This window comes from Hyaena hyaena, unplaced genomic scaffold (assembly GCF_003009895.1).
Source record: "Hyaena hyaena isolate Hyena2069 unplaced genomic scaffold, ASM300989v1 scaffold_833, whole genome shotgun sequence".
Lineage (NCBI taxonomy): Eukaryota > Metazoa > Chordata > Mammalia > Carnivora > Hyaenidae > Hyaena > Hyaena hyaena.
This window is the reverse complement of record NW_024081467.1, coordinates 817250-841986: the sequence shown is the minus strand read 5'-3', so window position 1 is coordinate 841986 and position 24737 is coordinate 817250. Positions and strand designations below refer to the sequence as shown.

Genomic DNA, 24737 nt, shown 5'->3' with positions numbered 1-24737 from the left:
AAACCTGGGAGCGAGGCGGCCACAGTAGCTACAGGAGCCCTGACCTCTCCCGGGGAGTAATGCTTTCAAGTGAACTTGGCCTTGCATTTGGGCATTCATTGTTTATGGAGAACCTATGAGCCTGGCGCCCGAATGAAGGCGTCCAGGTCCCGCTGGCACCCTGCAGCCTTGCCTGCACTCTCAGTAGCACCAGTTTGCGTTTACAAAAGGTCCAGCTTGCGATTCAGGGTTACAGAAAGGGCCAGGAGCTTCCGATCTTGGGTGAGGATTCTCATCGGCTGTGCCCAGTTTTCCTGGAACAGGGCAGCTCTTGTGAGGAAAGAAGGACGTACCCCCAGGAGCAGGGATCGCTCCTAGGACAGTCGGTCACTTGGCCCCAGACCGCAGGAGTAATGCAGAGCGAAGGTGTAAGGAGCAAAGACTTACGAGGACCGCTGTGTGTCCAGATTCTCGCAGACTGGGTGAAGGTGTTCGTTCTGGGCCAGGTTTCAGGAGGGATGGAAGCTGTGACTGGGAGAGGAGGGTAAAGCAAAAGGAACAAAAAATACTTACCGCTCGTGGGGTAGCTGTGGAGACATGTGGAAGAGAGGGCTTGCTAGCCACAGGGAAGAAAGCCACCTTCTTCATCCTTTCTTTCTTTGCTCCACCCCCAGATGCTGAGCCGTTTGCTCAACTAACCATGGGCTGAATGCCCCCTCTTCCTGATCTGATAGAATCGGAGATGGTACTGCAGCAGAGGGCTTTAGGTCTCATCTCTTTGTGCTCTGCTTAAAGATGGGGGTGGGATAGCCATTGGGAAGGAAAAGGGTCTCAAACTTTAAGTGACTGCTCATAGTCACACATTTTGTGCTGGCAAAACCAAAAGCAGACATGGAGTCTCTTGATGGCTGTGGCAGGTGTTTTCTGCTTTGGCAACCAGTAAGTCAGAATCAGTTTGTGGTGGTTGTTTTTAATCAAAAGTTAGGTTCGAGAACCTGAAACTGAGTTAAAGCAACCTTTCTTTTTTTTTTTTTTTCCTTACAAAAAGATCAGCCCTTAAAATTCTCTCCCTTTATTCAAAACCTAGTGGGACACTCTGGTATATAACGAATATTACAGCTTGAGTGTTTTTCGCTCAGCATCAGTTTTTATGAAATCCCTATATTCCATTCCTTGGCTTGTCCTGATTTGCTTTATTAGTGTATCGTGTTGTTTACATTTTTCTGGGTTAGAGTATACATTGTTGGTAACTCAGTAGAAAACAAAATTTATTTTTATTTATTTTTTTGAAGTTTATTTTGAGAGAGAGCACATGCACAACGTGGGGAGGGACAAAGAGAAAGGGAGAGAGAAACCCAAGCAGGCTCTGCACTGTCCAGTGGCGGGGCTCGAACTCACAAACCGTGAGATCATGATCTTAGCTGAAATCAAGAGCCAGATGCTTAACAGACTGAGCCACCCAGGTGCCCCAACAAAATTTATTTTAAATGTTTTATCTTTAAGTAACATCTCTACCCAACATGGGGCTCAAATCTACAACCCAAAATCGAGAGTCTCTCGCCTCACCTACTGAGCCCCCAGGCACCCCGAAAACAAATCTTTTTATATTTAAAAACTCGCATGTGTGTCCCAGCACTCCAGAGTTGTTCCTGGGCTACTCCTTCCCTTTCTATTGTCCTTTCTGCCCCTTCTCAAGGCATCTCCCCTTCAGAGGTGTTTTGCCAGCAGCTACGTGGGATTTTTTAGGCTGGTGGAATCTCTCCTGACCCGTCTTTCCTTCTCAGCTGTGCCCTCCTGGCGATCCACACTCTTCCAGAGCCAGCAGAAGATGATCACATCCCAGGTGAGTGTTCGTTTATTCACAGTTTTGCCTAATATGATTATGTGAGGTTTATCAAATTTATGTGAGGCTTATTATAAAAGGTCTGTACCTTCATTTGAAATAGTAGAAATAAATATGTTAACTCCAGGGAGAATATAGAGTACAAGTCTACGGGTTACAGTACATGGGCCAAATACAGACTGCGGCCTGTTTTTCTATGGCCCACAAGCTAAACAGAAATAAATCAAGAGTGATTTTTTTTGTGATATGAAATTCAGATTTAAGTGTCTCTAAAGTTTTATTGGAACACAGCCACACTCATTTATTTGTGGAGAGATGTTACTCCTTTCATATTACAGGGGTAGGGTTGAGTGGTTGTGACAGATTGTATAGCTCGGCAAGCCTGAAATACTTACTCAGTGGCCATTTACCAAAAAGGTGTGCTGCTTGTTGGCCTCTGATACAGCAGGGCAAAGATGCCTTGTAGATGAACGCACATCTTGTGATCTTACTGAGTTTTGAAACTGGGACATACAAAAGTTTTTTGATAAATATCGTTTGGTGACATTGTGTCACATAATGTATTATGTGTATTTTACCACAACTGAAAATTGTAGTAAATGAATGAAATTGTGGTAATTGTGGTAAATGAATGAAATTCAACCTTGAACCTTTTTAAAGTGTAGAGCGCAGTTGTACTTAATACATTTACAGTGTTGGACAACCATAACTACCATCTCTTACCGGAATAGTTTCATCACACGGGAAGGAAACCTCATACCTTTAGTAAGCAGTGCCATGACTTAATGAGCACATGACTCCCCAGCTTCCCCAGCCCCTCACAACCACTGATCTACTTTCTGTGTGTGGATTTATCTATTCTGGATATCTGATACAAAGGGAGTCATACGATATATAGTCCTTCATTCCATGTTTGTCTGTTGAGAATAGTGCTCCTGTGAGCATTCATGGATAAGTTTTTCTTTGAAGACCTATTTCACTTTCCTGGGAGTAAAATAGATAGCTCATTCTATGTTTAACATACTGTGTAACTATACTTTAGAAACTGTTCTTTAGCAAGGTCCCTTGCAAGTCCATGTGAATTTTAGATTAGCCTTTCTATTTCTACAAGACAAATAAACAAAACAAAACAGAACCCCCCCCCACACACACACACCAAAAAAACAAAAAAAACCCAGAGTTGTTGAGATTTAGATAAGAATTGCATTGAATCTGTATATCACTTTGGGGATGGTTTACGATCCGTGAACGTGAGCTGTTTTTCCATTTACTTAGGTCTTCTTTCGTTTTCTTTCAGCAATATTTTGTAGTTTTCAGTGTGCAAATCTTACATACTCTTAAATTTATTCTTAAGTATTTTATTCTTTTAGATGCTGTTGTAAATGGAATTGTTTTCTTAATACAACTCTGATTAGTTTCTCTTTCAACTTAGTTGAAAGCAGATAACTGAAAACCATTAAGATGTTTCTCCCTGTTCTTCTGTTCATGCAATCCCTGGCAACCAACAATTTGTGTTCTGTCTCTATGGGTTGATCTGTTCTGAGTATTTATTACAAATGGAGTCATTCAGCAAGTGGCCATTTGTGTCTGGCTTTGTTCACTTAGCATGTTTTCAGGGTTCATCCATGTTTAGTACATATCAGTACATTATTACTTTTTTATTTTGGCAAAATACAAATAACAAAATTAACCATCTGAAACACTTTTAAGTGTACTCTTCAATGGTATTAGGTACATTCACATTGTTCTGCGTCTATCACTATGATCCATCCCCATACTCTTCATCTTGTTAAACTGAAATTCTATACCTATTAAACAAGAACTCCCCAATCTCACCTACCTCCAGGCACTGGAAACCACCGTTACACTTCCTATTTCTAAAATTTTGACAACTCTGAGTACCTCATATAAGTGAAATCCTGTAGTATTTGTCCTTTTGTGACTGGCTTATTTCACTTAGCATTACGTCCTCAAGATTCATCCATGTTGTAGCATATTGCAGAATTCTTTCCATTTTTGATGCTGATGTTTTTCTCTAAGTTTATTTGTTTATTGCTTTTGATGTCTGAATCTTTGCCTTGTTTCCTATATACTATTAGCTTTGATTTTAAAAAGTGGTCACTATCCTGATATAGATTAGTAAGAACTATATTTTTATCTTTTTCTATTATGATTATTGTGTACATAAAGTATGCTTTAGGTTTTTGCTTATTTATTTTATGTTTGTATACTCTTCTTCAAACTAATGTTAATGATTTGTCAAAAGAAATGTTGAACTACAGATCTTAATTGTTGTATTTTTAAAGTGATCTAACTTTGTATTTGATCTCTTTTTTTCAGAAATAATAAATTTCTGGGGTGCCTGGGTGGCTCAGTTGGTTAAGTGTCTGACTTTGGCTCAGGTCATGATCTCGCAATTCGTGAGTTCAAGCCCCACATTGGGCCCTGTGCTGACAGCTAGCTCAGAGCCTGGAGTCTGCTTTGGATTCTGTGTCTCCCTCCCTTTCTGTCCTCCCCTGCTCATGCTCTGTCTCTCAAAAATAAATGTAAAAAAAAATTAAAAAAAAAGAAATAATAAATTTCTGCTTTTTGCATACCAAAAAGAAAAGAATTCCTTCCATTTTTAAGGCTGAATAATATCCCATAATACATATATACACATTATGCTTGTCCATTCATCTGTCCATGGACACTTGAGTTGCTTCCATGTTTTCACTATTGTGAATAATAATGCTGCTCTGAAAATGAGTGTAGGGACATCTGATTGAGACCTACTTTTGGATATATACCTCAAAGGAAAATTGCTGGGTCATATGGTAATTCTAGTTTTAATTTTGAAAACTCTATTTTTTTTTTTTGACAGTGGTTGTACCGCTTTACACTCTCACCAGCAGTGCATGGGAGTTCTGTTTCCTCTCCATCCTCACCGACAGTTGTTTTTTGTTTTTGATAGTAGCAATCTTACTGTACCTTTGACTTGTATTTCCTTAATCATTCATGATGTTTAATATCTTTTTTATGTTTATTGGCCATTTGTATATCCTCTTTTGATAAATACCTGTTTGAGTACATTGCCCATTTTTTGAATTGAGTTTTTTGGGGTTTTTGTTGCTGAATTTTAGGAGTTCTCTTTATATTCTGGTTATTAATCTCTTATCAGATACATGAATTATAAATATTTTCTCCTATCCTGTGGATTGACTTTTAACCCTGTGGATAGTATCTTTTGATGTGAAAATATTCCAATTTTCATGAAAAGTTTGTCAATTTCTTCTTTGTTACCCATGCCTTTGATGTCACATCCAGGAAATAATTGCGAAATCCAATGTTGTGTATCTTTTGTCCTATATTTTCTTCTAAGTTTCATTGTCTTAGATCATAAATTTAGGTACTTGATGTGAGTTGATTTTTGTGTATGGTGTTAGGTAAGGGTCCAACTTTATTCTTTTGCATGTGACTAGCTAGTTTTTCTAGTGCCATTTGGTTAAAAGACTGTCATTTTCCCTTTGAGTGGTCTTGATATCATCTTGTCAAAACTCAGTTGACAGTATGTGTGAGGGTTTATTTCTGGATTCTCTTTCCTATTCCATTGGTCTTACTTTTTATGCTGGTACCATTCTGTTTTGATTACTGTGGCTTTGTACTAAGTTTTGAAATCAGGAAGTGTAATCTTCCAGTTTTGTTCTTTTCCAAGATTGTTGTGGATATTCTCATTTCTTTGAATTTTAGGTTAAGTTTTTTAATTTCTGCAAAAAGTGTCATTGAGATTTTGCTAAGGATTTCATAGCATCTGTAGATCACTTTGAGTAGTATTGATATTTTAACAATAAGTTTTCTAATCCCTGAACACGGGATGTGTTTCCATTTATTAATGCCTTCAGCACTATTTCGTAGATTTTATTGTGCAAATCTTTTACATCTTAAGTTACATTAGTTTGTAAGATTTATTTTTGATGCTTTTGTAAGTGGAATTGGTTTAGCAGTTTTCTTTCCAGATCATGTATTCATTGTTCCTATATAGAAATGCAACTGATTTTTGTGTGTGAATGTATCTTGCTACTTTACTGAATTCATTTAGTTGATGTAACAGCTTTTTTTGTGGAGTCTTTAGGTTTTTCCACATGTAAGATTATATCATTTGCACAGATGCTTTTTCTTTTTCCTTTTCAATTTAGATGCTTTTTATTTCTTTTTCTTATCTAATGCTCTGAAAGAACATCCAGTACGGTGTTGAAGACAAGTGGTAAAAGCAGGCATCCTGGCCTTACTCCTGATCTGAGAGGAATAGCTTTCCATCTTTTCACCATTGAGAATAGTTTTTCCTGTGTGGTTTTGTGTTGTTGTTGTTGTTGTTTTACATACATGGCTTTTATTATGTGGGGATAGTTCCTTTCTTTTCCTATTTTGTTGAATGTTGTTACCATGAAAGATTGTTGAATTTTGTCAGATGCTTTTTCTACGTCACTTTAGATTGTCATGTGGTTTTTCCCTTCACTGTGTTGATGTGGTGTATTATATCAATTTTTGTATGTTGAACCATCCGTGCATCCAGGAATAGATATGCTTTGTCATGGTATAATCCTTTTTTTAAATTAAATTAAATTTTGTTAATTAATTTTTTAGAGAGAGAGCATGTGCATGGGTTGGGAAGGGGCAGAAGGAAAGGGAAAGACAGACTCTCAGACAGGCTCCATTCCCAGGGTGGAGCGTGATGCAGGGCTCTAACTCATGACCCTGGGATCATGACCTGAGCCCAAATCAAGAGTTGGTTGCTCAACCGACTGAGCCACCCTGGTGCCCCTATTTTATTTTATTTTTTAATTGAAGTACAATTAACATACAATTTTATATTCATGTAAGATGCACAACATACTGATTCAACAATTCTGTATATTAGTGCTTACCACAGTAAGTGTCATCACCAGCTATTGCCATACATTATTAGAGTATTACTATGTGCTGTTCTGTACTTTTCATCTCCATGATTTATTTGTTTTATAACTGGAAGGTTGTAACTCTTAATCCTCTTTCTCTGTTTCACCCATATCCCACCCACCTTCCCTTAGCAGCCACCAGTTTGTTCTCTGTATTTACAGGTCTCTTTTTTGTTTCTTTGTTCATTTGTTTTGTTTTATTAGATTGCATATGGAAGTGAAATCATGTGGTATTTTTCTTGTGCTGTCTGACTTATTTCACTTAGCATAATACCTTTAGGTCCGTCCATTTTGTCACAAATGGCAAGATCTCATTCTTTTTGATACTAGCCGTTCTGACAGGTGTGAGGTGATGTCTCATTATGGTTTTGATTTGCATTTCCCTGGATGATGAGTGATGTTGAGCCTCTTTTCATGTGTCTGAGAGAGAGGGTTAGAGAGACAAAGTAGGTGTGGGGGAGGGGCAGAGAGAGAGGGAGACACAGAATCTGAAGCAGGCTCTAGGCCCTGAGGTGTCAGCACAGAGCTCAACACGGGGCTTGAACCCACGAACCGTGAGATCATGACCTGAGCCGAAGTTGGATGCTTACCTGACTGAGCCACCCAGGCACCCCTGTATGTCTGCTTTAATCAGGTGTGTAAGCTCTTCATGTATTTTGGATGTTAACCTCTTTATTGGATATATCATTTGCAGATATATTCTCTCATTTCCTGGGTTGCTTTTTTGTTTTGTTGATGGTTTTCTTTGTGTAAAAGCTTTTTATTTTGGTGTAGTTGCAACAGTTTATTTTTGCTATTATTTCCCTTGCGTGAGGAGACATATCTAGAAAAATGTTTCTGTGGCCAATGTCAAAGAAGTTACTGGCTATAGTTTTTGTTTTTTGTTTTTTTTTGTTTTTTAATGTTTATTTTTGAGAGCAAGACAGAGTGCAAGAGGGGCGATGCCAAAAGAGAGACAGATACAGAGTCTGAAGCAGGCTCCAGGCTCTGAGCTGTCAGCAGAGTCCAATGCGGGGCTCGAACTCACAGACTGAAAGATCTGACCTGAACTGCAGTCAGACACTTAACCAACTGAGCCACCCAGGTGCTCCATGGCTGTAGTTTTCTTCTAGGAGTTTTATGATTTCAGGTCTCACATTTAGGTCTTTAATCCCTTTTGAGTTTCTTTTTGTATATAGTGTAAGAAAGTGGTCCAGCTTAAGTCTTTTCATATAGTTGTCTAGTTTTCCCAGCCCCACTTGTTGAAGAGACTGTCTTTTTCACAGTGTTTATTCTTGTGTCGTTTGTCATAGATCAATTGACCATAGTTATGGGTTTATTTCTGGGGTCTTGATTCTCTTCCATTGATTTTTGTCTTTTCTTGTGCCAGTATCATATGTTTTGATTACTATAGCTTTTGTGAAATGTTATAATCCTTTTACTGTGCTGTTGAATTCTGTTTGGAAATACTTTGTTGAGGATTTTTTATATCAATGTTCATAAAAAATACTATATTTTTCTTGTTCTCTTTAAGACGGTTTTTTTTTTAAGTTTTGTTTTTAATGTTTATTTATTTTTGAGACAGATAGAGAGACAGAGCACAAGTGGGAGAGAGGCAGAGAGAGATGGAGACACAGAATCCAAAGCAGGATCCAGGCTCTGAGCTGTGAGCACAGAGCCTGACTTGGGGCTTGAACTTTCAAACTGTGAGATCATGACCTGACCTGAGCCAATGTCGGACACTTAACCGACTGAACCACCCAGGCACACCGAGACATTTTTTTTTTAAACTAAAAAGACTTCACTCTTTCTACCACCTAACCCCCCACAAATTTGTTCTTTGTATGAGCTTTTTTTTTTTTTTTAATATTCCACATACAAGAGAGTTGTCTTTGTCTTTCTGACTTAATTCACTTAACATAATGCCATAAAGTCTGTCCGTGTTGTTGCAGATGACAAGGTTTCATTCTTTTTATGGTTGAATAATATTCCATTGTATATACATACCACAGTTTCTTTATGCATTCATTCATCAGTGGACAATTAGGTTGTGTCCATATCTTGAACATTGTAAATAATGCTGCTGTAAACATGGGGGTGCATGTATCTTTTTGAGTTAATGTTTTTATTTTTTGGGGGTAAACACTGAGAAGTGGAATGGCTGGATCATATGGTAGTTCTACTATTAACTTTCTGGAGCGCCTCCATACTGTTTTCCATAGCACCAATTTACATTCCTACCACATGTGCCCAAGGGTTCCCTTTTCTCTGCATCCATGTTAACGCTTTTTCCTCCCTGTGTTTTTGATAGCCATTCTGACAGATATGAGGTAATACCATTGTGGTTTTGATTTGCATCTCCCTAATGATTAATGATGTTGAGCATCTTTTTTATAAACCTGTATATCTTCTTTGAAAAATGTCTGTTTAGGTATTGTTTTTGCAAATGAGTTCTGTGAGTTCTTTATACATTTTGAATACTAGTCCCTTATGAGATATGAGATATATGACACAGAAATATTTTCTGTTCAGTAGATTGCCTTTCCGTTTTTGCTGATGATTTTCTTTGGCATGCAAAACATTTTCATTATGATATAGTCCTATTTATTTATTCTTTCTTGTTGTTTTTTGCTTTTGGTGTCAAATCTAAAATCATTTGTGTCAAGGAACTTAGCACCTCTGTTTTTTCTAGGTATTTTATGGTTTCATAGTTTCCTATTTTCTTTGTATACCTTGTGATTTTTTTTTATTAAACAGTAGGTATTTGCATCTAATAATATGGTAGCTTGGAAATCAGACTCTCCCCTACCTGCAGCGTTTACTATATTTTCTTGCTGTTTTGTTTCTTTTTACTTATTTGTTGCTTCATGGTTGTAGGCTGTTTTTGTGCCAAGAATCAGCCTGATATATAAACTTGATGTCTTCTTAGGTGTGTATTCATTAAGTCCTGTGGCAGGTATATCTTTATGTTTCCTTAGGAAAAAAACTTCCCTGATCCTGGAAAGAGTATTTTATTCCACTTGGAATTCTCAGAAACTAGGACAGTCCCAAGTATATGTGTGCACTCAGATTTTTTGCATTAAATAATAAATGGATTGACCAGTGGTATTTCTACTCTGATCTCTGTTTTACTTACAAAGTAAAACACAAAACAAGCTATATAGTAGAGGTTAGTAACATTTTCTGGTCAATTTTCCACAGTGAAAAAAGGTAAGAATTGGTCTTTGAACATCTTTTTTTCATATTTCCTGATTCTGACTACTTCAGACTGAACAGAAAATGTACTTTTTCAGGGATTATTGTCATTTGGGGATGTGACTGTGGGCTTCACTCAGGAGGAGTGGCAGCGCCTGGCCCCTGCTCAGAGGACCCTGTACAGGGACGTGATGCTGGAGAACTACAGCCACCTTGTGTCAGTGGGTAGGTAGTGCTTGTTTCTCAGGCAGACGTCCTGTATGTGCATGCGCCTTTTTGTATTTACAGAAACCTGTAGAGTTTTTGTAGGATATAATAATATTTAGCTTTGGAATTCGGAGACCAAGGATGATTTATCCCTTCTGGTTGTCACAAGGAATTTGTTTTTCTCTGTCCCATAACAGGGATTAAATTAACATTGTTTTATTGTGTCGTCTTGGAATTACAGTGTTGTCCACCTTCAGAAGTCCTGAAACTCATCCAGTTTGTCCCGTGTCATACACTTCCTATTCACAGGGTTATCCATTCCTAAACCAGAAGTGATCCTCAAGTTGGAGCAAGGAGAGGAGCCATGGATATTAGAGTCCCCAGACCAGAGTGACCCAGGTGAGTCAGTCAGTGCGAGTCAGTTGGAGTTTAGGAGGAAATTAGATGACAGAGGGTTAGTTCAGAGCTTAGGACCATTGAACTGGTCTTCAGGAATCACTTTGTAGAGGCTCTAGGCCTTTAGAAGCAGCATGTTGGCTTGACTCAAATATTCAGTGTCTCTGAATCACCCAGAATCTCCCAGTGTCACTTCTATATACAAAAGGAATAAATTATATTGAGTTAAGTGCACACATCTTAAGATATACTAGCTATATATTTTTATGTAGACCATGTGTATATTATATGTGTGTGTGTATAGATAGCATCTGGCTTCTTTGGTTCAGTATTATGTTTTTGAGAAACACCCATGTTGTCTATGATTAGTTTAATGTTTTAAATTGCTGTGTAGCATTCTGTTGTGACTTTCCCAGAGTTTATCTCGTTATTTTTATACTACATATTAAGAATACATATTTGTTTTGAAACCTGTTTGTTTTGAGTTTTAAAGTATTTGAGAAACGTTGGTATAAATAGTCTTGTGTGTGTCTTTTGGAGGAAATAAACTGTTTTAAAATCTTTGAAATCATATTTATATGTCTATATCTATATCTGTCTCTATATGTATTAAATTTCATTCATTTATTTTGAGAGAGAGAGAACATGCATGTGAGCAGGGGAGGGGCAGAGAGAGAGAGAGAGAGAGAGAGAGAGAATCCCAAGCAGGCTCCATGTTGTCAGCACAGAGCCCAGCGCAGGGCTCGATCTCATGAACTATGAAGTCATGACCTGAACTGAAATTGAGAGTTGGATGTTCACCCTACTGAGCCACCTAGGCACCCCCTAAACTCTTATGTCTGTTACATGTATGATCAAAAATGGACCTGCTGGTTACAGAGTAGCTACATATTTATCAGTATTTTTTAGTTTTTTAAAATGGTTGTAGTAAATTATATTGCCACTAGGAATGTTCATCATTGTGTGCACTTGGTATTGTCAGCCTAATTAATTGTAGCCATTCTAGTGTTTGTATTGTGCCATCACATTAGGTTTTAATTCCCATTTCTCTGCTGATTCACGATGTTGTGCATCCTTTCATATGTTTATTGGCTTTTCGAATGTCCTTTAACAAAGTAACTGTTCAGGTCTTTTGTTTGATATTATTTTATTGGGTTATTGGTCTTACTGAATTCTAGAAGTTTTAATATGTATCTTGGATATGAATTTTTGACAGATGTATGTATTTATTGAAATCTTTTCTCAGTTATGTCTTGTCTTATTCTGAAGCGTATGACTTGTGGTTTTGTTTCTGGGCTTTCTGATTTGTTCTACTGGCTGGTTTATCCATCTTCACGACAATACACTGCCTTTTATTTTTATAACTTAATTATAAGTTACGACATCTGGCAGTGTTAGCCTTCTGGGTTGGCTATTTTCTTCTTTTCTTAAATTAAAAAAATTTTTTTAACATTTATTTATTGTTGAGAGACAGAGACAGAGCATGAACAGGGGAGGGGCAGAGAGAGAGAGAGACACAGAATCTGAAGCAGGCTTCAGGCTCTGAGCTAGCTGTCGGCACAGAGCCTGATGCGAGCCCTAACCCACGAACGGTGAGATCAACATGAGCGGAAGTTGGACGTTTGACTGAGCCACCCAGGTGCCCCTGGGCTGACTATTTTCTTCAGGGTTGCTTGGCTATAATACAAATACAGAAAGTTGCCAAGAACATCTTTTTAGTTTTATTTATTTATGTATTTATTTATTTTGAGAGGTACGGATACAGCATGAATAGGGGAGGAGCAGAGAGAGAGGAGATCCGATTCCAAGCCAGCTCTGCACTGCCAGTTCAGAGCCCACCCTGGGGCTTGAACTCACGGAACCCTGAGATCAGGTTGATCAAGCCGACACCAAGAGTCAGACACTTAACCGACTAAGCCATCCTGACACCCCATTTTTGTTAGATTTATATATTTACTTCTTAAGAACATTTAAAAAAATGTTTTAAAATGTTTATTGTTGAGAGAGAGAGAGCGAGTGAGAAAGCGCAGGAGTTGGGGAGGGGCAGAGAGAGAGCGAGACACAGAATTCAAAGTAGGCTCCAGGCACTGTGCTGACAGCCCAGCATACGGGGCTCAGACTCACGAACCATGAGATCATGACTTGAGCTGAAGTTGTATGCTTAACCAACGGAGCCACCCAGGCGCCCCAAGAACATTTTAATTTTTTTATTTTTTCCAAGAACACTTTTAATCTACAAAATATATTAAAATAATTTTTGTGTTGCCAGGTATTATGGACAATGCATTCCACTAGTAGCTTTTCCATTTTTATGTACATGTTAAAAGCACCTTGTCAGTTTGTACAAATACACACACACACCCTACACCTACACTTATCCTTTTTAGAGTTTTTTGGGATTGCACTGATCATTTTGGAGAAAATAGACATTTTCGTAATACTGAGTTTTCCAATCCATAACCATGGTATAACTCTGCTTTGTCTTCTTTAATTTCTTCCTGATTCTGTAGTTTGCAGTTTAGTAGTTTTTCCCATCTTTCATTAAATATATCTTTTTTTAAGGTTTTATTTATTTAAGCAGTCTCCATGCCAAGCATGGGGCTTGAACTTACGACCCCAAGATCAAGAGTCACATGCCCCTCTGAGTCAGGTGCCTCTTAATAAATATGTTCTTAAATATTTTTATATTTTCTTATAGTATTTTCATTTTTAACTTTATGCTATTCATGCTATTTATTCTCCAGTTGTTTAATGCTAATGTATAGAAAAACAGTTGTTAACTTGCACACTGGCTTTGTATCCTGCAACTTTGCTAAATTTACTTATTTTGGTAGTTGTTTTATAGATTTTTAAAAATTTTGTAGGTAAACAATTGTGTTCTCTAGGAATAAAGACAAGTTTACTTCTCCTTCCTAATGTTTATGTTTTCTTTCTTTGCTTATTGTACTGGCTAAGAATGGCAGTGATGCAATGTACAGAAGTGGTGAAGGTGAACATCTTTGTCTTGTTCTTGACTTCAGGGTCAAGAGTATATTATTATTGATTTTGACTTTACCTGAAGGATTTCTATAAATGTCCTTTATCATTTTGAAGAAGTTCTCTTCTATTCCTAATTTGCTAAGAGGTTTTTATTTTTTAGATCATGACTGAGTATTGAATTTTGTCAAATGCTTTTTCTGCATGTATTCAGATAGTCATACTTCTTTCGTATTTATTCTGTTAATAGGGTGAATAATCTTGATTGATTTTCAAGTGTTAAACCAACCTGATATGTTTGAAATACGTTCTCCTTGATCATAATGTATTTTGCTGTTATAATCACTGAATTTGGCTTTTCACTATTTTGTGTAGGGTTCTCTGTGCATGTGTTCATGAGAGCTATTATCCCATAATTGTCCTTCATCGTAGTCGTTTCAGGTTTGGGGTCGAAGACTATACTACCTTCGTAAGATGAGCTGGGCAGTGTTTCATACTTTTCTATGTATGATATTATGTGAGATTATGTTATATCTTTAGTGTCTGAAAGATTTCACCAATTTTCACCCATTGGGTCTGAAGTTATCTCTTGGTGGAGATTGTAAATTTCAGACTGTTAAATTTTTACTATTTATCTTTGTTAATTTTACCATAAATACAGTACACGAGGTTTCTGGAATAGAGCAGAAACCAAGTGATAACTCTGTGGTTCCGGTGTACCTCAACTTCTTACTCTCGGGGCAGTGAGACAGAAACCAGGGGTCCTGCACGTACGTTTACAGTTGGTATCTCGGGTGCAGAACACTGATAAAATGAGTCAGGGTGCTTGCATGGAGGAGAGAGGTAGTTGTCCCCCTGTCCTTTCTAAAGGAGAGAGGAGAACCTTTGCTCCCTTTGGAAGGAGCCAGAGTTCACACTCTGACCCTTTGGACTATAAATAAATTTCTTCAGGGAAAAAGAAGACCATTGTCTCCAGCTATGTATGTGTATGTGTGTATGTATTTTTAAGGTTTATTTATTTATTTTGAAGTGGGGAGGGGAAGAGAGAGAGGATCCCAAGCAGGCTCAATGCTTTCAGTGCAGAACCCCACATGGGGCTCAAACTCATGAACCGTGAGATCATGACCTGAGTCAAAACTGGGAATTGGACGTTTAACTAACTGAGCCATCTAGGCGCCCCTGTCTCCAGCTGTATACCCAGGATGGCATCAGGGTCCCAGGTCCAGCATGCCCACTGAAATATAAATCTATTAAGAGTGTGTCCCTATCTCATTAGTCATAAATTACTTTTCAAGCCTCCTTCTTGCACCTTAAGTTCCAAGTTTTATTGAGATTTGCTCAAGAAGGCCTAACTGTGCAGTAACATAAAATTTATTTTCCCTACAGTCCCACAGTACCACTCATTTTATTTCTGACTTCTGGCCAGTTTTTCTGTGTATGTGCCATTCCTCAGTCATTTTGTTTTAGTCTTGAACCATACAGGTCTGTATGCGAGAAGCTATATGCTCTTCACGTTTTTCCATTCACCTTTTACCTGGCCAAGGCGGCAAACCGGCTGTGGCAGTGTATATTAATATTTGCCCAGACTGTGCCTTGGTCTGCGTGGAAGAAGGCTATGGCACGCTCTGTGGTCCATACAGTTGTGGCCAGCCAGTTGAAACTGACATGAATGCCTTCCAGGCTGAGGTAGGGTCATGAAGCATTTCAGCTCAGGCAGGAAGAGATTCTGTCCCTTTGCTAACAGCATGGGAGGTGACACTGCTCACATGGTGCACGTCTGGGGTCTGTTCAGCACCAGATGTTTCCTCATATACTTGAGTGTTTCTGATAACCCCCCCTGGGTACAGATCACACTTCAGTTGCAAGTTAATGCCACACACAGACACACACAGACACACACAGACACACACACACACACACAAAATCCCAGAGGGTACACCTGGAAATAAAGATTTTGCAGTTGTTAGGACCCTCCCCCTCATCGTGGTGGCTTCTCACCATCTGGTAAGCTTTAGAACCCCCACCCCAGTACCACTCTAAATACTCTGTTTTGTCCTCTCTTCAGGCAGTCAGCTCCAAACAGTCCTGCTTGTCTATGACACCATTTCACCCACCGCCTTTTCTGTGGTGTGCACGGCACCTGCAGGTACTCCGAGCTGCTGACTTGTGGTCAGAGCAGCACGCAGGGATGGGAGTAGCAGCTGCCAAGTTCAGTGCCAGGGATTGGCTGCAGTTTGTAGTTGGGTTGGACAGCATGGCCGGCAGTTAGTGGGAGCAGCAGAGGCATTGGTCCTCTGGGAGGAGAACTCCAAGAGCAGGTCTGATGGCCACGTCCCAATGACAGTCCCGACCCCGTGACAGCTCTGTCCCCGTGCTGCTATAAAGGTTCACTTTCCTGGTGCCACAGAGTGTGCTTTCCTTCCATCATTACAAAGTCCATGTGTCTTACTGGTAACTGCAGCTTCACAATCTTTCCAGCCATCCTCTACTCTCAGCCAGACCTTTCATCTCGAAGGGCCAGGTACAAAGGAGACCACAGGCCTGTAACAGAAGGATTTTCCTACAGCTCAGACAGAATTAATTCTGATGTTGAAACTGTTTTTTGGCCATGCTCCGGCCTGGAGTCGCTGTCAGGGAAAAGAGATCCATCATGCCCGGGTGAACGGTGAGGATGAGATGTTGAATTTTCAAATAGGTCCATATTCTATCCGCCCCCACATTCACCCCTTTTCCCCTAATCATACCCAGGAAATAGCCTGGAGACTCTCCCTTTTGAGGACAGCTTTGCTGAGGTGTGTGTGCCAAGAAAGAGGTGAGAGAAATAGTCATTCTTGCTCATTATTGAAAAGTCACAGTGGTGAGATATCCTCTAGAGGAGGTTAAGATTGAGATCTGATTCCCTGTTCGAGGAATGGGTGCCCCCCCGACCCCCCACCTTGTACCTTCCACAGGAACATGAGCTGAGAACAGTCAGCTCTGTGGTCTGGGCTTTGCAGGCCCCTGCATCGGAACCAGCCCTCTTCATGATTCTGCCAGGATCCATGGTGTTTCCACAGCTCACAGTGCCACAGGGTGGCTTTTAGCATTGTCATGGTCAGAGTCTGCCACCGCACAGGTGGACCACGCCAGCTTTCACACCTGCCTGGCAGTGCCGAAGGCCACAGCAAGGCGGGCAGCTGGGGGAGAGCTCTGTGACTCCATCGAGGCCTTTCTTGCTGGGTTTTATTTTTAAAAGTCTTTTTCAGGGTCACTTGGGTGGCTCAGTCAGTTGAATGTCTGACTTTGGCTCAGGTCATGATCTCGTAGTTCATGAGTTTGAGCCCCACTTCGGGTTCTGTGCTGACAGCTCAGAGCCTGGTGCCTGCTTCAGATTTTCTGTCTCCTTCCCTCTCTGTCCCTGCCCCTCCCCTGCTTGCACACATGTGCCCTCTATCTCCCTAAAAAATAAATAAGCATTAAAAAAATAAATAAAATAAAAAGTCTTTTTCACCTCGTCAGTGGTAGGTTCCAAGTTGATTCACCCAAAAATGGGTTCCACAGGCTAGACACCTATTATCACTCTCCATCAGGTCAGGCATCAGATTTTAACAAGAGCTCATCAGCAAGTTCAAAATGACTTTTCCAAAAGGCAGCTGACTCCCAAAGTTCTGTCTCCCCTAGTCCTGTTCTCCTGTACACGGCCTTCCCTTAGGCAGAAATCATCCGTCTTGTCTCCACTATTGTAAGATTCTACACGTGGACACTGAATCCTCACCCACAGGCACTTCCTTCCTCGATAGGGATGACTGTCTCTGGGGCTTAACGCCAGATTGTTTTCTACCACATAGTAGGATATAGTAGCCACAAGACAGTACAGAGCTGGTTTTAAAAATTCCCCCTTTTTTTGCTTAGTGCAAATTTTGCACTTACTCCTAGCAGCTAATTTCAGCATTGGATCCTGGCTGGGGCAGAGCTGGGTGCAGGGCTGCCATGGACATTTTTTTAGGGCACTTCCCCCGCCTTTAAAATTTCTTCTTGGATCCATGGGTTCATGAGTTGTTTAAAAGTGAGTTGCTTGTAAAATCATTCTCTTGTAGTTGTCCTCCGGGTCTTGAGTTCTGATTTAATACAGAGAAGACTCTTTGTGTGATTTCATCTGCTTGAAAGTTGTTGATGTTGTCTGTGCTTGAGAAGGATGTATATTGTGTGATTGTTTTGTATAGTGTTCTATGATGCTATTTCTTCAGGTCTTCTGTATCCTGATTGTTTGTCTTTTGTCTGCCAGTCTGTCAGTTACAGAATGGTGTTTTAAAATCTCCAACTGTGATGTTTCTTGAAGCCGTATTATTAGGCAAACAAATTTAGGATTGTTATATCTCACCTTTTAATGGACTCTTGAAGCACTTCGCGGTGCCTGTCTCCGTATATGCAGTGATGTTCTTCCTTCAAGTGTGTTTTTGGTCTTAACATCACCACACCAGCTTGCTTTCCTTTAGAGTTTCTGTGGTATATTCTGATCCATCCTTTCCTACCAGCCTTACCACGTTCTTATATTTAAAGTGTGTCTCTAGTTGTTGTTAAATCTAGTCTGACATTTTAGATTTCTTAGACTATTGAGTCCATTTATGTTTACTGGTATAATTGGGCTTAAGCCTGCAGTCCTAGTTCATGTCTTTATGTACCATTTCTTCTTTCTTCTCTTATTCCTCTTTTCACAACTCATTTTGGATTTCTAAATTATTACATTCTCTTGCCTCTGTTAGCTTTTAGTTATATAGCCTTTTAAAAAATTATTAGCCTTTTAGGGGTAACAATACAGAGTTCTGTTAGGGTGGAGCTGGAGAGACGAGTGGATGCTGGCAGTGTGATGTTCAAAGACGTGGGAGCTGTATGAGAGCTTTTTGCTCATGAGTGTAAATAAACCAGCGGTGTGTGCTTGTGGCTGAATCCTGGGGCCCCGTGAGGTGTAGAAGTGATGAAGATGAGGATTGAGCAGTGGGGACTGGTTGGGGAGGAGTCTGTGAGGATGGAATAAAATTGAGAGATGGTGATGTTCTGCAGGCCAAGAATTTCAAGAAGTAAAGGGACCTCAGACACATACATCAAGATAGAAACATAAAGTTGACATTTTACCCTTGACGTCTTAGAAACAGGAAGAGCTAAGACCTACCAGTCAAACCCACTTTTGAAAGAACAAGCAGAAAGCTTAACTGTCAACAACAGAACAAGTGAAGGGTTGCCAGGAGCTGGGAAATACGAGGTGAAGATGTGTGCAGAGCTGCCGCGTCTGAAGGCGGGACCTCAAATTGTTGAACCTCATCTTACAGAAGAGCAGGAAGGACCTCTAGGATGTGGCAGGTCTCCGTGCGGGGTTTCTGTGTGAGGAGCAGAGGGGTGGAGTAGAAAGAGGACTCGCGCACACAAGCTGTGTTGGAAAGATGCAGGCCATCTGTGAAGTAGTAGGAAGTGCAAAAGACTTTGATGCTTGAAAAAAACCAAAGAATTCTCTCGGTTGGTTGGAGATCATAGTAAAGATTGAGGAGCGCATGCAGTGCCCTTGTTAAGAAATATAATACAAGATGTATTCAGAGTTATTACGAGAACCAGGAAAAGACAGGGCAAGCAAGTGGCAGGTGAAAAATAATTCACTTGAAAAATGTTATCATATAATGTCTGACTATTGTTACTAGTTTTTAATATAAATTAACAACGAAATAATGGCTTCTGGTGTACAAGAACATAAAATAGGCAAATAATTGGTTTTGAAAGAGATAGTAAGACCACAGGAAGATGTATTATGAGCCGTTATATCATAGGAAATAATTCTTTGTTATTATATCAGAGGAAATAATTCTGTGTTGTTATGTCAGAAGAAATAACTGGAAAACAAAATCATTGCAGTAATCAAAATACAATTTGAGAAGACAACAGAGGTAGAACAGATATTGCAGGGGTGCCTGGCCGGCTCAGTTGGTGGAGCAGGAGACACATGATCGCAAGGTTATAAGTTAAGCCCCATGTTGGGTGTAAACATTACAGAAAAATAAAATCTAAAAAAAACCCAGAAAACCCAAAAAATAATATTACGGAAAATATAGTAGGAAACATGGAGATTGTAAATGAGAAACCTATACAGAAAGCAAAGGGTATGGAAAGAGAGCCTGACATTGAGTAATGGCTTCTTGTGTTCATTACATATGTTTTATAATTTTTATCCCAAATTTCCTTTGCCAAGAGCAGCTTATGAGTACTTCAGCATACTCCTCCTTCCATGTCTGCCTGTCATGAAATTAATTCCTGGTCATATAATCCTGGTGATTATGGTTTTCAGAGACTGCTCTTCCTGTTAGGATTTTGATCCTCCAAAGAGGAAGATCTTGGTTTCACTCCTTAAAAATCTGGTATTACACATTAATGATTTTGCTTGACCAAGGAGCCGCATAGAGCCAGATTTTCATAATAATGCAGAAAGCCATTACCACAAATTCTTTAAAAACTTACATACCAGGTCGTCAAGCATTAGATTGTGATTTGTTCTGTATACGTTGACATAGAGACTGAAAAATCGTGTCTGTTATCATCCTTGTTTCTTCTTAACAGAAGTAACACATGCTTCTTTTAAAAGGTACCATGTAATGTGAAATCCAGCCCCGTGTAATCCCCCTCAGATGAACAGGACACTTTTTATGAGGCTTATTTGGATTTGTTAATTTAAATATTTATTTTGATTATAAACTAATATTAATTATTAATGTCATAAATATTAAATATATTATTCTACACATGCTTTTTAGATGTGTTTCATTAGCATTTTACTATATTTACTGTTTTTTTTCAGAAGCATTTTTTTTAGGTTTATTTATTTATTTATTTTGATGGAGAGCATAAGTAGGAGAGGGGCAGAGAGGGAGAAAGAGAATCCCAAACGGGCTCTGCACTGTCGGGGACTCACACTCACAAACCATGAGATCATGATCTGAACCAAAGTCGGACACTGTATCGACCAAGCCACCCAGGCACCCCAGAAGTATTTTTAAAAGTACAGACGTTAAACACCACTAAATCTTTCAGTATGATGCCTAAAATTTGTGTTTGGTAAGGTTCTCCAGTTAATTCTGATTAAAAACCATTTATTAAATACCATTGACTTAAAATCTGTTCAGAGTGTTGAAAGAAAATCATAGGTAGAGTTAATGCTGCCAGAAACATAGCTAAATGAAAATGAGAGCCGCATGGAATATTTAAAAATTCAGTGTTTGGGGTTCCTGGGTGGCTCAGTCAGTTGGGTGTCCGACTCTTGATTTTGGCTCAGGTCATCTCAGTCATGGGGATTGAGCCCCATGTCAGGCTCTGCAGTGATGTCACAGAGCCTGCTTAGGATTTTTTCTCTCCCTTTCTCTCTATCCCTCCCCTTCTCACACACACATGAATAAACATAAAAAAATTCAGTGTTTAACAAAGACATTTGTGTTATAGCAGCATAGTTCATGTTTGTGTTAAAGTAAATTACACAAACAGATTTTTTTAACTTTTTATTTTAATCACCCAGTGCTCATCACGAGTGCACTACTTAATCCTCACCCCCTATTTTACCTATCCCCTCCTAGCCCCATCTCTCCTCTGGTGACCACAGTTTGTTCTCTATAGTTAAGAATCTGTTTCTTGGTTTTTCTCTCCTTTTTTCCTCCCCTTTGCTTATGTGTTGTGTTTATTAAATTCCACATATAAGTGAAATCATAAAAGTATTTGTCTTTCTGTGGCTTATTTGATTTACTGTTATATTCTCTAGCTCCATCCATGTTGTTGCAAATGAGACAATTTTATTCTGTTTTATGGCTAAGTAATATTCCATTATATATTTACACATACCACATCCTCTTTATCCATTTATCTATCAATGGACACTTGGGCTGCTTTCATATCTTGGCTATTGTAAATAATGCTGCTATAAACATTGGGTGCATGTATCCCTTTAAATTAGTATTTTTGTATACTTTGGGTGGATACCCAGTACTGTGATTGCTGGATCATAAGGTAGTTCTATTGTTAACTCTTTTGAGGAGTCTTCATACTGTTTTCCACAGTGGTTGTACCAGGTGCATTCCTTTTTCTCCACATCCTCACCAGCACCTGTTGCTTTGTGTGTTTTTTATTTTAGGTATTCTGACAGATGTGAGGTGATATCCCATTGTGGTTTTGATTTGCATTTCCCTGATGATGAGTGGTGTTGAACATCTTTTCATGTCTGTTGACCATCTCTCTGTATGTTTTCTTTGGAGAGGAATGTTTGTTTATGTTTTATTTATGTTTGTTTTTTTTTTTTTTAACAAATGCAGCTGAAAATTATGGGGGTATTTGGGAAGACAACTTTTTAAAAACATTATTGGAATATAAGCTAACAGTGAAAGAACATGAGTATAAGATTATGAGTGAGAATGAGCAATTTTTAAGGGACAAACAGCTGGGCTTACCAGAGTAAATTATATTCATTCCAGGTTTATAAATTAACAGCTTGATTCTAAGCCGAATCTGGATATAATTGATATGTTCGCTTCAATGTGATACCATTTTAAAAAATATTGTCAGTTCTTAGGTTATTGGACTCAATAGTATTAGTATGGATTTTGCATAGTATCATATGATATATTGTTACAAATATAGTATTATAGATAGCAGAGGAGTAAAGGCAGGCATACATAATCAAAAAAATACTAAAGTAAAGGTAAATGACAGTTTTAGGACCAGGTTTAGATTAGTAGTTTTTCATGTTATGCATAGATGTAGAAGTGTAAGTGTGTGTGTGTGTGTGTGTGTGTGTGTGTGTGTGTGTATGCAGTATTGAAGATTAATGTTAAATCAGGTGAGATTTGGTTGGGGGAAAGCCAGAAAACATTGGAAGAGGGTTTGATGGTTCACTTTTGAACAACTCTGATGGAATAAAGGAAAATACCTATAAATCAGAAAAGAGCTGTAAATGTGATCCTGTGGCAAGGATGGCTTGACCACTCATTGATTTTGCTATTTTGTTGTCTGTTTTTATTCCTAAAGATTTAGAGATAGTAACAGAATTAGATATTAGAGATTGGGTATAGTACTGTTTTCTTTTGAAGTAGAGTTCTTAGAAATTTGATTTGTTGCTGATGTGTAGAATGGAAGAGAGAGATGAGACTGGAAATGTGTATACTTTTGTCATAATCTAGATGTGAGAAGATAATGAACTAAACTTATCCACTCCCCAAAACCTAACTAATTCTGTTTCTCCTAATTTTCATTTTTAACTAATCTTCCTTCTCACTCTTTATATTTCAGAATTAATTAATAGTAGTAGAAACTATTCAAGAAAGAAGTTTAATGAATCTAACAAAAGTAGAAATTGGTTCCATAATGATAAGCATGAAGAAATTTATTCTGAAGAGAAACTTTATAAATATAATAAAAATGGGAATGACCTCCATCTTAATGAAGATTTTGTTCATCATCAGAAAATTCAAATTTTGGAGCAACCTTTTGAATACAGTGAATGTAGGAAAGCTTTCCATGAGAATTCACTCTTTGTTGTACATAAGAAAACTTACACAGGAAAGAGCTCCTGTGAACACACTGATTATGGGAAGATCTTCTGTGACATGTCATCCCTCATGGCTCGTCATAGAACACATGCAAGAGAGAATCATTATGGATTTAATGAATATGGAGAAAATTTATTTGAGGAATCCATTCTGTTTGAGCAGCAGAGCGTTCAGCCTTTCAGCCAGAAGTCAAACCTCATTCCAATTCAGAGAACCCACTCAGTTGACAGTGTAATTGAATATAATGAATGTGGAACATTTTTCAGTGAAAAGTTAGTCTTTGGTGTACAACAGAGAGCACACACAGGAGAAAAACCTTATGAATGTCATGAATGTGGAAAAACCTTCAACCAGAAGTCAGCCCACACAAGACATCAGAGAACACACACAGGGGAAAAATCTTGTGAATGTCATGAATGTGGGAAAACTTTCTACAAGAATTCAGATCTCATTAAACACCAGAGAATTCACACAGGGGAGAAACCTTTTGAATGTCAAGAGTGTGGGAAATCCTTCAGTGAAAAGTCAACCCTCACTCAACATCGAAGAACACACACAGGGGAGAAACCGTATGAATGTCAGGAATGTGGGAAATCTTTCTCATTTAAGTCAGTCCTTACTGTACATAAGAAAACACACACAGGGGAGAAGCCCTATGAGTGTTATGAATGTAGGAAAGCCTTTCTTAGAAAATCAGACCTCATTAAACATCAAAGAACTCACACAGGGGAGAAACCTTATGAATGTAATGAATGTGGGAAATCCTTCTCTGAGAAGTCAACCCTTACCAAACATCTGAGAACTCACACAGGTGAGAAACCCTATGAATGTACTGAATGTGGGAAATTTTTCTGCTATTACTCGGGTTTCACAGAACACCAGAGAAGACACACAGGGGAGAAACCTTTTGGTTGTAATGAATGTGGGAAAAACTTCCGTCAGAAGTCAGCCCTAATTGTCCATCAGAGAACTCACATAAGACAGAAACCCTATGAATGTAATGAATGTGGGAAATCATTCTGTGTAAAGTCAAAACTCATTGCACACCATAGAACACACACAGGGGAAAAACCCTATGAATGTAACATATGTGGAAAATCATTTTATGTGAAGTCAAAACTCACTGTACATCAACGAACACATTTGGGGAGAAACCCTATAAATGTAATAAATGAGGGAAACCACTCTGGGAGAAGTCAAGAATTTATAGAAAAAGAATGCAAAAAGGGAGAAAAATCTGTTGTAATGATTTTGAAAACATATTAGGTCTAAAATCATCTCTCACAATACAGCAGAGAACTTACAGAAAGGAGATAATAATAGGAAGCTATTGAATATAGAAAGTTTTGTGACGGAATTTGAACAATAGAATATATCAGAAATCTCGGAGTGGAGAAAACCTTATCAGTAAATCAGCCAGAGCCACACCTCACAACTTAGAAACCTCTGTCAACATTCATAGGGTAGGAAATACTTTATCCACAGGCTATAGAAAATGCACAGATTGTAGGAAATTATAGGAAAGCATTGTGGTATTTTATTAGATGTGTGTAGCATCTCAGTGGATATCAGAAGTTACTAGAGAAAATAAATTATTTTAAGTGTGTGGGAGCTTTAAGTTAAAATCTAAGCTTACATCAGAGATTTTGAATTGAAGGGCCTCTAGCAATTTAAGGTGGA

At 38.7% G+C, this 24737-nt stretch overlaps 1 protein-coding gene across 1 annotated transcript; it reads left to right on the top strand.

Annotated features, from left to right (window-relative positions):
- The first annotated feature begins 234 nt into the window (after positions 1-234).
- Positions 235-24323, top strand: LOC120222082 (zinc finger protein 37A-like). The gene is made up of 5 exons (XM_039219767.1): positions 235-261; positions 1764-1822; positions 10029-10155; positions 10447-10536; positions 22798-24323. The coding sequence occupies exons 2-5, from the start codon at positions 1808-1810 to the stop codon at positions 24321-24323; spliced, it is 1758 nt and encodes a 585-aa protein (XP_039075698.1). The 5' UTR covers positions 235-261; positions 1764-1807.
- Positions 24324-24737: the final 414 nt, after the last annotated feature.